We start from the raw sequence: 15,910 nt of genomic DNA on the forward strand, positions 1-15,910 counted from the left end.
ATAATGCATGTACGTATAGGTGTTACTATAGAAATTAATCATAGATACACAGACGTCAAACATTGGTCTATAGATAGTGAGCTACGTGGAGACACAGATAAGTAGATACTTACTGCTTTGGTAGTGGTGACTTTGGTAGTAGCTTGAAAAATGTATATATACACTTGCGTTTCTGGGAGTAATGTTACAGCAACTTGAAACAGATACTTGCTTTACCGGTAGGGATTTGTTTGCTCGGCAAAACTCCAGCACGCCGAAACGCTTCTGCTGCCTGGGAGAGGCGCTTGGTCAGATTTTTGCCTACGCTGTTACAGCAAAGTGATTGAATTTCACCGTCTTTTGCTCGCGGCTTTGCTAATGAGGTGTACGGCGCGTGAAGCTGCCAAGGCTTCCCGGGGAGGAGGAAGAGCCGCGGGAGGGAGGAAGGTCCCGAAGGCACAAGGACGTGGAGGCGATGGGTGCTGGCAGCATCTCTTCCCAGCGCATCGGCTGTGCTCCGGCACACAAACGCAGGGACCTGTTTGCTCAGGGCACGTTTAAACTCGGCATACGCTTTCTCTTTCCCAAAGGCTATTTTTCCCCCACCAGATTTAGCTGTTACAACGCCCAAAGGTATTTCCTGCAGCCCGGAGGATGCTCTTCTGATTACAAACGCAGCTCCTGCGCATAAACCTGCACACAGAGGCCTCCAGATAAACCTCGAAGCCAAAACCTCCCCTGAAAAGCCGCCCCAGGGTGAAGCCCAGCGGCGTCTCCAGCCCCGTCGCACTTGTGGCATCGTCTCACAAGTCCAGCCACCCCTGGGACCACGGGCCGTGCCAGGGCGGCCGCTTGCCAGGCCACGGTGACTCAGGGAACTGATGCAGGTTAAAAATACCCTCACCCGGCTCCGGCGCGAGGTGCTTGGCTTGGTTTTAACCCCAGCTCAGCCCCCCCTGAGCTGCGACAGCCGCAGGAGGAGCCAGGCTGCCTGGGCGAGGGGGGGGGACGGGGATGCAGGACCCCCACAGCGGCAGCAAACGACGTCCCCAAGCGCAGCGGCTCTTCCCGCAGAGCCGGACGGACGTCGGGGGGAAATCCGGCACCTCCAAGGTCTGCCACCAGCCGCAGCCCACCGCCGGGGCCTGGAGCCCCCCGGGGTTATTCCCACCCCTACAGAGCAGGGCAATGTCAAATGGGATCTCACACGCACTTTTATTAGTAGCAACAGACATTAAAAAAACCCCCACGTCTCCAAAATGAGTTACAGACAACTCTTCAAAAAGTTTAGAAAACTCTTTTTTGTAAAACGCGGCTGCATTTGTTTTACACCCACTAGTGCAACAGGGAACTCGACAACCCGCACTGCAGCCTAAAACTGAGGTTAAAATCTAGTTCAGCTCACCCAAACTGCTCTGCTTCCTTCCACGCTTTAGTCGCAGCACGAGATCCCAGGCTGAGCGATGCCCCTTTGCTGCCTGACCCTTTATATCCCGCTTTTCTCCCCGGGTCAGGGCTCCTCTGCACCGTCTGCCCGAGCAGCGGCAGTGCAGGCAGGGGCCAAGACGGGCAAGCCACGAGCCAGTTCCCTCTCCCACGATTTTCCAATTTGCCCCAGAAATAGGTGTAGGACAGCTTAGGGACTGCTCATGCCGTGGGATATGATCTGGGTGCGCCTCTATTCTCCATAGAGAGGGGACGACTCCGAGGGGAGGGAAACCCACCGCTGCCCTGGCCAGGACAGCCCCTTGCCGCAGAAGCAGGGCTGCAGGCCAGACCCAAGCGGGAGAAACCTCCGCCCGTCCCGCTCTCCACGCTGAGCGCGGCTCGGGGCGAGGAGAGGGCCCCCAGCCACCAGCTGCTCCGGGAGAGAAGCCACCGCCCAGCGGTGACCAGGGCACCCAAAGCCCCTGCCCCGGCGCGGGCGACGGCTCAGACGGGGCGCCGGACCTGGGGCCGTCCCCGTCGGAACGAAAAGGTGGGTGCGAACGCCCCGGCCTGAGGATCAGGAAGGCACTTTGCGAGGGGCAGCGCTCCTGGGAGAGCATCCAGTTTTCTCCAGGGTGGGTATGCCAGTTGTGCCTCCAGGCTAATTAATTTCAACTCTAAGAACAAATAACGACCCCTAACTAATTTCAACTGTAAGAATAACGACCCCTTCACGAGCAAAGCCCAGAGGACTCTGCAGAAGCAGCAGGGGGAAGGGAGGCAGCAGGACCAGGGGCTGGGAGCGGGGCTGCCCTGGCCACGTCAAACCAGGGCGAGTCACTGTCACCCACAGGAGCCGCAGAAGGGAAGGACAAGCTTTGCCTGGGCACACGTCGAGAGGAGTGATGTCCCCCAGGTCCCGCCGGAGCCCAAGGCTGGAGGACAGAGGAGGCGGGCTCAGGAGCATCCCTGGGTGTCCCGTGCCAGGCTGCATCGCTGCTGTAACGCAGCCACGGGGGTTTCCTTGGGGTTTCCTTCCTAAAACAAAACCGCTTTGCTGCTCCTCCGTCCCCTGCCGCCTTCCACTGGCTCCACTCATCTCCTGGCCCCCCCCAGCGCACACCATAGCAAAATCCTGCCCTTTTTCCTCCCTCCGGGGGCCAACCCAAGTAGAATGCCCACGGACTCAGCCCCTGAGCCACCCCGGCAGGTCCCAGGCACAGCAGCGCACCGGGAAGACACCGTGAGGGACTCAAGCCCTGGGGACACAGGGGTTGGCACCGTGGCACTCCCCAGCATTTGTCCAGCAGGGACGGTGGCTCTTTCCAGAGCCATCAGCCCGTCCACAAGCTCTTAGCCCACCCTGGAGGAAGGCAGGAGAGGCAGGGAGGTCTGGAGCACAGCAGCAGCCGGGTCTGCAGGCACGGCCATGCCCACCTCTCCCCCAGGGGTGTGCCGGGGGCCCTGGGGAAGGGCAGGACGACACAGAAATAGTCCAAGCCTGTGTTTTACAAACAAATATTTGTAGGCTTTGGCAGCTTGAGCAATTCAGCGGTGAGCCCAGAAGAGGTGGGGACAGCAGCAGACGTCTGGCGCTCCCCAGGCAGCATCCACCACCACCACCACCACCACGGGGGGAAGGCAGCAAGGGCGCCGCTGCTCAGGCTCTACCTGCAAGGAGAAGAAGGTCTCCGTCTGAGCCACCTCCGGGCTGCGGATCCTCCATCTGCCACCCACTTAGACCCTCTCCAAGGCTTCAAGCAGCTGCAGGGTGTCACGTGCCGGTGGTGGCAGTGCCGAGAAGGTCTGGAGCTGTGCTCTACTCGGAATTTCAGGAGCTACCTCGGCCAGCTTCTCTCTGGGAGGAGTTATCTGGGGCCTGGCTGCACAAGAGAACCGAGAGCTCTCTCATTTTTGACTGGCTGCAATGTGGGCTGGGGTCTTCCACCCTTAGGGGATCACATCCTTGTCCTCACCCTCCAGGAAGCTTCAGTTATTTTTTTATATATATATGTATATATAGGTTTATGCCAATCTGGAAAGCATTACCGCAGTGGCGTTCCTCAGCCAGCGCTGGGACTGGTGCTGTTTAACATCTTTGTCAGCGACGTGGACAGTGGGATTTGAGGGCACCCTCAGCAAGTTTGCCCACGACACCAAGCTGTGTGGCACGGTCGCCACGCTGGAGGGAAGGGATGCCATCCAGAGGGACAGGCTGAGAGGTGGGCACATCCAACCTCGTGAGGTTCAACAAGGCCAAGTGCAAGGTCCTGCACATGGGTCATGGCAATCCCAAGCACAAATCCAGGCTGGGCAGGGAATGCCTGGAGAGCAGCCCTGGGGAGAAGGACTTGGGGGTGCTGGTGGATGAGAAGTTCCACATTCACCGGCAATGTGCTCTCACAGCCCAGAAACCCCCCGCGGCCTGGGCTCATCCCCAGCAGCGTGGGCAGCAGGGCGAGGGGGGGATTGTGCCCCTCTGCTCCGCTCTGGGAGACCCCCCTGCAGCGCTGCCCCCAGCCCTGGGGCACCAACAGCAGAAGGACACGGAGCTGTTGGAGCGGGGCCGGAGGAGGCCCCGGAGCTGCTGGGAGGGCTGGAGCCCCTCTGCTGTGGGGACAGGCTGAGAGAGCTGGGGGGGTTCAGCCTGGAGAAGAGAAGGCTCCGGGGAGACCTTCCAGCCCCTGCCAGTCCCTAAAGGGGCTCCAGGAAAGCTGGGGAGGGACTCTGGAGCAGGGAGGGGAGCCATGGGACGAGGGGGAAGGGGTTTACACTGGAAGAGGGGAGATTTAGACTAGATATAAGGACAAAAGTTTTTACACTGAGGGGGGTGAGCCCCTGGCCCAGGTTGCCCAGAGAAGCTGTGGCTGCCCCATCCCTGGAGGGGTTCAAGGCCAGGTTGGACGGGGCTTGGAGCAACCTGGGCTGGTGGGAGGTGTCCCTGCCCAGGGCAGGGGGTGCCACTGGGTGGCCTTTAGGATCCCTTCCAGCCCAAACCATTCTATAATGATTCTGTGAAACCCGAGTTTGGCCCCATCTGAGCCACAGACGTGCTTTGGAGAAGCTGAGTTTTCCCTCTGGGCAAAATTCTGCTCTCCCAAAAAACAGAGTGTGAGGTTTTGACTGTTTTTGCAACGGGAGGAACTGGGAGAGTACCACCACTCGTTACCCCAGTACACCTGCCTTCAGAAAACGTGTAATGGGAATTAAAAAGATAGCACAGAGGGAGACCAGGCGATGGAGCAAACGGATGGGGGCCAGGAGGAACGCCGAGGCTCCCCGCTGTCCCGTGCCTGCTTTGCTGGAGATAACAGCAGTATCAGGCTGGGGGGGGCGGGGATCAAGGATATTTCCAGAGCAAATCCCAGTGGAAACTAAATAGGGGGGACAGCACATCCTTTGAGCCTCTGGAGTGGGAAGAGCAACTCCTCATCTGCCTCTTATGTCTGCAAGGAGCGGCTGGCAAAGGACCCTGAGCCCTCCCGCTTGTCCAGCCCCGATCCAGCCCACGACAAACTCTGGCTGGTAGCTATGGCTGGAGGAGCTGGGCCACCACGAAGAGAGGGGCCGAAAGCATCTTACCTGCAGACGTTGCGACACGGGCGGTCCCTCCTGCACCAGACGAAGAGACCTGGGGACAAACCAGTCATCACCTCCATTAAACGCCCGAGAGATGGTGCTCAGGCAAAGCGTGGCATCGCTCGGCCGGGAAACATTGAGCTGGGAGAGGCTCCCTGAGGCAGGGCTGGTGTTTGGGGGCTGGAGGAAACCACCCTTGCCCATGGCCAAGCTGCCCCACGGGTACCCATGGCTCCAGCCTGGCCACTGGCCGGGGAGCGGAGCCGGCCACCAGCCCTGGCCACGTCTGAGCAGGTACAAGGGATCATGATGGGGATGAGGAGAGCAGGAGAACACCGAGGAGCTCTTCCAGCACCTACCCAGCGCCTGGAGGCTTTTCACAGGAAAAACCTGAAAACTTTGTGCAATAGCTAAACACACATAAATCACCTAGGGAGAACCTCCTACTTCTATTTTAAACTGCCAGATCCTCTTCTCAAGTCCAGACTTGGGCATTTCTTTGGTTTTTCATCCCACCTCCAAGTTTGCAGTTGGCAATCTCAGAATTGAAATCCCCGCTTTGCCAGGGACTGGGGATGGGCTGGAAAAAATGCTCTTCAGCTCCAAAAAAGGAGGAAAAGCAAGCCCACTGAGGTAGGAAGCACGGTTCGCTGCTGCAGGCAGAAAACCACAGCAGACCGCGGTGGGACGGGGACGCTCAGTGCTCCTACCCTAGAAGGGATGTGTGACCCAGATAAGGAGAGTAAACTATAATCTCATGCCTGCTCTGGACACGCAGGAGGCGTTTGTATGACCACCCTCCCTCCCGCGTCAGGGAGCAGGGAGGCGAGGGAAGGTGACGGAGGAGACATCACCGCCTGGGGTTAGGGACACCCTGCTTGAAACGAAGGCAGTGACAAAGCCCCAGCCCCGGCCAGGGGATGCCTGGGTGGGAAACCCAGGTCCCTGCAAGGACGTGGCACATCAGCCAGCACAGACCCTCCCACCCCATCCCTGGTCGCATCCCGCCCCTGCCGTAGCACCCACCGGCCAAAAAGCCGGGGTGAAGAGTCCGTCCCGGCACTCACCTGCGAGCAAGCCGATGACCACGCACGCCAGGATCACGGGCAAGAGCACATTGGCAGCGTCTGCAAAGGAGAGGATCCACCGTCTCTGCGGCCAGCTGGAATTTAACCCCCACCCCACACACTCCGAGCAAAAAGCAGGCAGTTACGGGACATGGAGGCACCCGGCGAGAGGATACGGTTTTTGGGGCCATTTCATAGAATCATAGAATTGCCCAGGTTGGAAGGGACCCTTCAGATGATCGAGTCCAACCATCAACCCAACACTGACAAAAACCATCACTAAACCGTATCTCTAGGCACTATGTCTGCCCGGCTTTTAAATACCTCCAGGGCTGGGGCATCAGGAAGAAATCCCCACTTACGCTGGACGTGGAGCAGGAAGGAGGTTTCATTCTGGCTAACTTCGTTGCGGACCACGCAAGCGTAGTAGCCGCTGTCGTTCATCGACGCTTTAACGATGCACAGGGTGCTGTTGTCAACAAAGTGGATGTGGTCGCTTCCCAGCAGCAGCTCCCCATTTTTCTTCCACCAGTACAAGTCTGCCTTCCCTTCCGGGACGTGGCAAACCAGTTTGGTGTTGCCTCCTGCCTTCACTGATGAGTTGCCCAGAATTTCTGGCTCGGACAGCGGTTCTGGGAGAGACGGAGCGACTGTCAGCATTCAAACCCGCAGCTCCCTGGGTGCCAGACCCAGAGCACCTTCCTCCGCAGCGATTCCCCGCTCTCCGGCTGCGGCGGAGGCTTTGCCATCGCGTCACTCACCGACAACGCGCAGCTGGAACCAGCCCGTGGCCTCTGACTCGGACCTGAAGCGGTACAGCCGGTCGTCCCCCCGCTGCAGCACCATCTGCAGTGAGAAGTCCGTCTCGTTGAACCTCGTGCGATTCTCGTAGGGGCGAGACGTGTTGGCGGGTCTATCGAAAGCATAATTGACGATGACCCCTTCCTGCGGGCCGCTTTTGTACTCCCAGAAGACAGCTTTGCTGGCCCTCAGCGGGGGTATCGTCAGAAGCACGGTGCAGCCCACGGCCGAGACAAGTCTCTCCGATGCCGGCCGGAGATCAGCGGAGTAGCACGGGGAAAGCGTGCGGGCTGGAAAAGAAATCAGATTTTACTCTACAGCTTCAACTTCATCCACCTGCAAGGTGGCCGCAAAAACCCTCCCCGGCTCAGCCGCTCTGCAAACAGCAGCGCTGGGGACTTAATTATTTCGGGCTTTAAGCAGCGAGATGGAAAAGCAGAAGGTCCTGATGGTTGTGTACGAAGTTTCCTTTGTATCTCTTGCCCAAAAAACACAGTTCTTTGCCTTAACACTCAGCTCCTGGACCTGCACCGCTCCCGAGGACGGCTGCCGCCCCTGGGGACCCCACAGCTCCCAGCGCCCACTCGGGGAGCCCTTCTCCTCCCTCCCCTGCACCAGGGGCACAAGGCCGGGGTGACTGAGCAGAAGGAGCCCTCACCGCCCACAACCGCTTTCCCGTCGGATCCCGGCCAAGAGAACGGGCTGTAGGAGACGAGAGAGCCCGAGAGCCCCTTCCTGATCGTCTTTTAAAAGCTTTTGTCCGGGCAAAAGCCGGGGTTTGGGCGAGCCCAGGTCTGGGACCGGCCTTGGCTTGCTCTGAAAGGAGCCAGGGGAACCTCCTCTGGGGGGGGTGCGGCTCGGCGAGGTGCAGCCCCCCTTCCCCCGGCGCTGGGGTTGGCCTGTGGAGCTCCCAACGCTCCACAAAGCAGGAAAACGGCCCAAAACGCGCGGAGCTCCATCCACCGGCACCGACCGCCCGGGCGGGACGCGCTCCCGGGGGGCCCGGGTGTCCCCCCGCCCCGTCCCCCGGTGACTTGCCTGTGATACCCAGCCCGGCTACCGAGCTGCCGGGGCAGGCGAGGTGGAGGAAGAGGAGGAAGAGAAGGGGCACCATCTGCGGGGCCGGAGCGGCGGCGGCTCCGCCACGAGTCCCCGGGACGCTCCCGCCGCCGGGGCGGGGACGGCGGGGCGGGACCGGGGCGGGGGCCGGGATCGGGGCCGCCCCGCCCGGCTGCTGCCGCTGTCGCTCAGCGGGTGACCTTGGGACAGGAGCCCGGGGTCCCCCTGGCCGGCCCGGGCTGCTCGGAACCGTGTGTGACCCCCCCGGGCTGCGGAGCGACGGCTCCGAGCGGGGAGGGACAGGCGAGCGGTGGCCACGGGTGCCCTGCCCGGCCCGGCCCAGCCCCGCTTCCTCTCCTCCTCCTCCTCCTCCTCCTCTCCTCCCTTTCCCCTCTCCTCTCCTCCCTCTTCTCTCCCCCTTCCCCTGTTCGCTCTCGTCCCCTTCCCCTCCTGTCCCCTCCCCTTCCTTCCCCTTCCCTTTCCTTTTCCTTTTCCCTTTCCTTTTTCCTTTCGTTCCCCTTTCCCTTCCCCTTCCCCTCCTTCCTCTTCCTCTCCCGTCCCCTCCCTTCCCCTTCTCTTTCCCCTCTCCCTTCTCTCCTTCCCCTTCCCTTAACTCTTGCTCATTCCTCGTTCCCCTTCCCCTCTCCTCTTGCAGGAAGACCCCAAAGTGCAGCCCCCCCCGGCTGCCCCTCCTGTACCCGCTCTATATGCCAGGGGGCAAAAAAAAAAAAAAACAAACAAATGCCAGGTCAAAAAGGGCGCTGGGGGAACGGCACAGACGTGTTCCCTGCCCCGGGGGGGCTCCGCAGGACTGAGGGCAGGCGAAGCAGCCCAGGGCAGCACCAGGGAACGGGGTCGGAATGATTTGCCGGAGCAGCCGGAGGCAGGGCTGTGCACCGGGACGGGGACAGGGAACGGCTCTGCCTGCCCGTGGAGACGGGAGGGATTCCCACTGCTCCCACCCCAGGTTTAGCACGGAAAGTACGAGGCGGGTGGGGATTTTTTTCTCCTTCCCCACGTTGTCTCCATCGCCTGAGCAGCTTGGGAGGGCGGGGAAGGGTGTCTGCAGCTGCAAAACCCTGTGCGGTGCTTTGCGTGGCCCAGCCCCCTGGTGTCTGGGGGAACTAAACTTGGAGGGAGAGATACACGTATATACACATATATATATGTATAAAACAAGCCAAGCCAAACTGGTTTGAGCTCTCCTGTGTAGGAGAGCTTCCTGTGGAAGGCAGGTTCAGACACCACTGCAGCATCTATTCCCAGCCCCGAGCAACTTCAGAAGCACAGTGAGCTCAGCACCTGTCCCCTCCGTCCCCTCCCAATGCCTTTGATGGCCCGGAGGGTGGCGGCTGGTGTTTGGGGCACCTTCCAGTGACCCCCAGATGCCGCTCTAACTGGGGATGTTACTCTAACTGGATATGCCCAAAGCTGCTGCACAAACACGTTGCAAGAACCTGCTGCAGGAACTGGCTGGGCGCAGTCGTGCTGCACACACCTGCGGGTCGCACTAAACCTGCAACAACCCGCCGGCACCGCCGGGACACGCACAAACCGCCGCATGCGGTGAATACGCAGAAACCGAGTGTGTGCGACCTGAACACGCACTGACGAGTCAGCCCCGACTAATGCACAAAGCCAGGAGGAACAAACCGCTGGGGGAAAAAAAAAAATCACTGCAGAAACCCTGGGTCGTGGCAGGGGCCGGGGAGCCCGGGAGACACCCGTCACCGGGGCAGTGCGTTGTCAGGGTCAGGTCTCTGCGCTCCTCATCCCACGAGGGGTTCACCAGTGTCCCCGCGCCGGGAGGAGAGTGGCTTTGGCAGCCCGCACCTCCTCGGAGGGGAGATGCTGTGCCAGGATCTGTGCCCTGGGGTGAACGCAGCCGCTTTGAGGTGCTTCCAGGGCAGGGAGAGGGCTGTGCCAGCACGCAGAGCCCACACGGACGCGGCCGCAGCTGGAAAGAGGAAGCTTAGACCTGCCCAGGTCCCGAATCCCCACCTTTGGGCAGCTGTGTGTGCCCAGAAGCTCAGGGAGAGCAGGACTCGGGGACTGAGCCGCCACACCGCAAGCCGGGCTCCGAGAACACCAGGGCTTTCGGTGTTGTCTCCTGGAGGATGCCCTGCGCCCCCCGCGGCTCCCAGACGGCGCACTGGGAACAGCGATGGGGCTGCGGGGAGAGCAGGGACCGGACCCAGCGTGGCCGGGGGAGGATCCCCGGGAAGACATCAAGGCGCAAGAGGAGACCCGTGGGCAGACGCCTGTGCCCACGGAGGCCACCGAACCGTCCCACTAGAGGGAGCGAGAAGATCGGCTGTCGGAGGAGGCAAGGAGGAGCTGGGAAGAGGGAGCCGGGCCCAGAGAAGCAGCTGCAGGCAGAAACCGGCCCTTCGTCCCCCACCGGAGCCTGGGGATGCTCCTGGCCAGGCCACGCCACGCGTGGCTCGAGAGCTGGCAGTCCCACCCTGGGGTGTCACACTGGGTGCTGCTGCGTCGGCAGCGCTGGGGCTCTGCATTCCTCCCGGGGAAGGCTGCCGGGCTGTGGGTTTATGGGGCTGGCCCCAGCCTCCCCCCTCCATCCATCCTCCGCTGCCCAGCGACCAGGGAAGCTGGGGAGCCAGCGCAGAGGCTCTTGAAGGAGAAGGAGGACACGGGGCTGGGGCGGTGATGGGCAGCGGGGCTGGCCCGCACAGAGTGCTGACACCCCAGACCCAGCTGGGCTGGGCAGAGTATGGCTCAGATCGGGCTGTCCGCGTTCCCCTTTTGTTTTTTTTTTTCTTGTTTTTTTTTTCTTGTTTTTTTTTTCTTGTTTTTTTTTTCTTGTTTTTTTTTTCTTGTTTTTTTTTTTTTTTTCCTGATGCTCTGCTTTGCCAGGAGGTTGCAAAACCCAGGCGGTGAGTCAAAACAAGCTGGAGCTCCCTTTTACCCTCTGCAACCCCAGAGCGGCCAGGCATCATCTCGCAGCCGAACAGCCAGGGACGGCAGGAGCAGCCCTAGGATGGGGACAGCTTCCTTCAGGGTGCAACGGCGGGTCCTGGGGCTGAGCCACGCTGCGCGAGAGGAGGGGATGAGCCCAAGCAGCCCAGGTCCTGCTGGTGCGCAGGAGGCCAGCTCTGCATCACAGCTCTCCATCACAGCTCCTGGGAGCGGGAGCTCCTGGTCAGCTTGTGGCCATCCAAGTCAACCTCTCCTGTCCCATTCAGGGTGACCACCACCCCCTCCAGCTTCCACCCTACACCTGGCAACGTGTGGGGCTGGAGCAGCTGGCCCAGCTCTGGAGGTGGCCCGATGGAGCCAGGCAGGGACGGTCTCCATCCCTTTCATAACAGGGAGAAGTAAACCCTGGCCCCAGCCCCAGGCAGGGAGTGACCAGACAAGGGCTGGGGGGGGGAGGCTGGGTCCTCACGGCCGATGTCCTGCCCTTGCAGCCCCGCAGCCAGCCCAAAGGCTGCTTTATCTCCGCTGCAGGCTGAGAGCAGGCAGAGGGGCCAAAACCTGCTGCCCCCCAGCACTGCGCAGCCAAAGGCAGGCGTACGCCATCCCGGAACGAGCGAGGTTCACCCAGAAGGAGTGTTCCTACAAAGACAGAAGCCAGCACTGAGCACACGCTGGCCCCGTGAGCTGCCTCCACAAGGGGAAGGGGCCTCTCGCAGCTCTGCGGGTAGTAAATGCGTCTCAGCATCCTCACAAGGAGCAGGAGAGTTCTAGGGAGGGGGAGGCATGAAAAAACCCTGAGTCAGCAGGAAACCTGCGGTGAGAAGCTCTGAGTCAGCTCCAACCATGGCGTTGCTGAAACCGGCCCCCCCCACAGCCCCCGCATGGCTTCCACGGTCCTCCGAATTCCCAGGAACAAAGAAGAGGGTCTCGGCACCTCGCAGAGCGAGAGCACGCTGCCTCCATCTGCACCCGGGGCTGCATCCCCGGCAGGGGAGATTGAGATGTGATTTTAGAAAGAAACTCTTTGGTGTGAGGGGGGTGAGCCCCTGGCCCAGGTTGCCCAGAGAAGCTGTGGCTGCCCCATCCCTGGAGGGGTTCAAGGCCAGGTTGGACGGGGCTTGGAGCAACCTGGGCTGGTGGGAGGTGTCCCTGCCCAGGGCAGGGGGTGCCACTGGGTGGCCTTTAAGGTCCCTTCCAGCCCAAACCATTCTGTGATTCTGTGATCAGTGTGTCGGTGTCTGCGTGTGCGGGGGCGGCAGGGTCCTGGGACCTCGTGGAGGTCAGGCTGAAGGTCTCTGCACAGGTCTGGCCAAAGGACCAACCCAAACCGGGCAGTTTGAGCCTGACCCAGGTGAGTTTAGGGGAAAAGACAAGGCCGAAAAGCAAAGTCTCCATTTAAATGGATTGCTGGGACCGAGGTGTGTCCACTACAGCGTGGCAGCAAAGGATGCTGCATACGGCACAGCGCCGCGGGGAAACTGAGGCAAGGAATTGGGCCAAACCTGGGCCATGTGGGAGGAAGGGCAGAAGGGGTAGGACTGGTAAGACTGGTCACAAAGCCTAAAACAACTCCTCCACAAGTCTTACCGGGAGCAGCAACACGGCCTGACCCCGGGGCTGACGCTCAGGCATCATGGCCCCTGATGCTCAGGGCTCCAGACCCTCCAGGACCCCCGGATGCAGGACTGCACCATCCTGCTGCTCCCGCTACTGGGGCTCCCTTTCCAGAGGGATATTTTGGATGCTGCTGAGGAAAAAGAGCTTCTCTGGGCATCTCTCAAAGCCACAGATCCCTCCCATCGTGTGAACTGTCGGGGTTGTTGGCAGGGGGATGTTCTGCTGGTTCATCGGTGGTCTCGGGCCGATGGGAACTGCTGATCCCAGGGAGAAATTGGGCACCCAGTTACTGCAGCACCAGTTCTGCGGCGTCAGCACTTGGGCGCTGCCAGCAGCACAACGGGGGCGCTGAGTCACGCTCTCTGGGTCCTGAGTCACGTCTGCTTGGGTCAGCCCCTGTCTCGGTCCTGCTGGCACATCCTTGTCCCCAGGTCAGGCTGCTGGGGGGGACCCACGCAGTGTGCTCCCACACTCCTCACCACGAGGTCCCCGGGGAGGGCGAAGGGGCACCACCAGCCCTGGGCAGAAATCATAGAATCATAGAATTGTCCCAGGTGGAAAAGACCTTTCATAGAATCAGAGAACCACAGAAGGGTTTGGGTGGGAAGGGACCTTAAAGGCCACCCAGTGGCACCCCCTGCCCTGGGCAGGGACACCTCCCACCAGCCCAGGTTGCTCCAAGCCCCGTCCAACCTGGCCTTGAACCCCTCCAGGGATGGGGCAGCCACAGCTTCTCTGGGCAACCTGGGCCAGGGGCTCACCCCCCTCACAGCAAAGAGTTTCTTCCTCGTATCCAATCTGAATCTCCCCTCCTTCAGTTTGAAAACGTTACCCTTCATCCTTTCAGATCATCGAGTCCAACCACCAACCCAACACTGCCAAGTCCCCCACTACCCCATGTCCCTCAGCACCACGTCTGCCCGGCTTCTAAATCCCTCCAGGGATGGCGACTCCACCACTGCCCTGGGCAGCCTCTTCCGATGCTTGACAACCCTTTCGGTGAAGAAATTTCTCCTCGTATCCACCCTAAAGCTGCCCTGGCGCAACTTGAGGCCGTTTCCTCTTGTCCCATCGCCTGTTCCTTGGGAGAAGAGACCGACCCCCCCTGGCTACCTCCTCCTTTCAGGGAGCTGTGGGGAGCAAGACGGTCTCCCCTCAGCCTCCTTGTCCCCAGGCCCCGAGGGCCAGGGGCTGGGGCACGCCATGGGCAGCCTCTGGTTTCCCCGGTCCCTGCGAGAGCTACAAGGTGCGATGTCGCTCTGCCCCACGGATGGGGCGAAGCACCCTGGCTCTGCTGGGCCATGGACTAGGGCTGGCCAAGGGCACAGGGTTGGTGCTGGCCACCCCAGGGGAGGGTCCTCCCTGTGGTGAGGGCAGAGCTGAGCCCGGCACAGAGGTCCCACCGGCTCTTGCATGTGGCTGGGGCAGACCTGGTGGGGAAGGTTCCTTGCCTGGAAGCACTGACCTTCCCATGGAGCCCTGGAAGTACGGTGTGATGGGGAAGAGGTTTTTTTTCCACCCCAAAAAAAAAATCTCGGCGCAGGAATTGATCAGTCCAAATGGAGAGACGAGCGGCCGGGGGAGCATACCAGGGAGGTTAGCGCAGGCCTTCCTGAGCTGCACGCAATGATTTCACATCCCGGGGGGGCTGCTGTTTCCTGACTGACGATCCTGTAGCCAACACATGTTAGAAATTATCAGCGGTTGGAGCGAGGGAGACGCCAGGCTGGGGCTTGTCTTAAAGGAGCAGCCTCGGGCAGCCGGGACCTGGCACTGGGCTCCGCTCCCGACGCCAGCCAGGGAGGGATGCCCCGTCACCAACCCGGCTCCCGAGGGGTTCGGTCGAGGGGAACCCGACAGATCCTGCAGGTGCTATCAGACCCGGCAAACATGGGAAAATAACATGACTAAATTGCACATTCAGCCATCCTGCCTGAAGCGAAGCTGAAGCGAATCCAAGGGACCGGCTGGGAAATCCCAGACACACCAGGCGCGTCTCCCTGCGGGTCCTCTCCGCTCTCCCCCCCAGCCCCCGGTGCCTCGCTACAACACCGGCACGACCCCAACAACGGCACGACCCCAACACCGGCACGACCCCAGCGAAACACCTTCTCCTGCTCTCCTGCACTTGCCTGCACCACCGAGCGCTGAGGAAACAAACTTCCCGGCTGGGCTGACCCAGATCCCCGAGTGCACAGACCAGGAAACATTAAAAGTGAAAAACAACTCCTCAGCCAGTATTAGGAGGCGTTTTTTTCATCTGGCTCCCACCCAGCTTTCTCTGCACAGTCCCAGTTCTGGTCCTGCCCTGGCTCACAGGCTTGGCTCCCCTGCAAACCTCCCGCCTCCGGGCCACGGAGCGCAGCCCCCCGTGCTCGTCGCCCCGGGCTCCCCTCTGCCCATGGCCAGAGCCCACCTCTGCCCTCGCCCCGGCCGAGGGGGCCGCGCGCCGCCCAGGATGGCAGCACTGGGGTGAGCGGTACCGGGGCTGCTTCTGCACCTCCATCCGCACCCCAAATTGCAAACTCACCTGGCTCTTCCAGCTCACCTCCACCAAAAGCCACCAAAAGCCTGGCCACCTCTGCGCCCTCTCCACCCCACCTCTCATGGGGGTCCCCGCAAGCCCCCCGTGCAGGCAGCCCTCCAACGCCAGAGACAGGCAGAACTGCTGCCCGAGTCCAGGGCAAGGGTTTGCCAAATACTTTGTGCCACAGATGCGCCTTCTGTAGCTCTCCCCCCTCCGCCTGGCTCTGAAGGTCCCGAGCCTTTCTAATAAGAAGAATAACCAGGAGGGTTCATTTTTCCACTGGATCCTTCAGAAATGAACAGTCACCTCTCTCCTAGCTCAGCACCCTTCCCCAGCTCCCACGAAGGCGTCTCGCCCGGGGCAGCGGGTCCCTGCCGGGGCAGGGATGGTGCCCGCAGCAGCGCTGAGCCGAGCAGAGCCCGCCCTGGGCAGGCACCGAGCGGGCAGAGAGGGGCACAAACCCCCCGTGGGCTTGGCAGATGCCTGGGGCTGGAAGATCCCCTCGTCTCAGTCAGGATGCTCCATCCTGACTGACACAGCACGGAGCGGGAAGGGGCAGCGTTTTCCCCACCCAGGTCCCTGCGAGACAAGTCACCCGGAGTTTGGCAGCCCCTTCCCGCAGGAAGAGCAAAGGGTGGGAGAGATGAGAGCGGGCACTGAGACGAAGGAGCCGCCCAAGCTGAAAGGCTTTGTCTGGGACGGTTGGTAACAAATCAGTCCTCAGCCCTCCAGCATCCCCCTCCACGTCTCCGGTCCGCGTCGGGTCCCAACCGCTTCTCCCTGCTCCCGCGGCTTTGCTCTGACAGGCTCCAGTGCAGGTCGACGGGAGATGGGGAACAGGGGGACCCGCAGCCCCCAAACAGCATCAGTGCCGCCTGGCTGCTAGAAGAGCAAGAGGAAAAACATTTTTGCTACC

At 61.1% G+C, this 15,910-nt stretch overlaps 1 protein-coding gene across 1 annotated transcript; it reads right to left on the reverse strand.

The window, feature by feature from the left end:
• Window positions 1–1,180: 1,180 nt before the first annotated feature.
• On the reverse strand, window positions 1,181–8,283 carry LOC141748824 (cell adhesion molecule CEACAM1-like). Its single transcript, XM_074601446.1, has 6 exons — window positions 7,893–8,283; window positions 6,815–7,144; window positions 6,416–6,685; window positions 6,054–6,113; window positions 4,990–5,038; window positions 1,181–3,078 (listed from the first exon to the last, which is right to left on the reverse strand). Exons 1-6 carry the CDS (start codon window positions 7,966–7,968, stop codon window positions 3,075–3,077), a joined length of 789 nt encoding a protein of 262 aa, XP_074457547.1. The 5' UTR covers window positions 7,969–8,283; the 3' UTR covers window positions 1,181–3,074.
• Window positions 8,284–15,910: the final 7,627 nt, after the last annotated feature.

This window comes from Larus michahellis, chromosome 9 (assembly GCF_964199755.1).
Source record: "Larus michahellis chromosome 9, bLarMic1.1, whole genome shotgun sequence".
NCBI classification, from domain to species: domain Eukaryota; kingdom Metazoa; phylum Chordata; class Aves; order Charadriiformes; family Laridae; genus Larus; species Larus michahellis.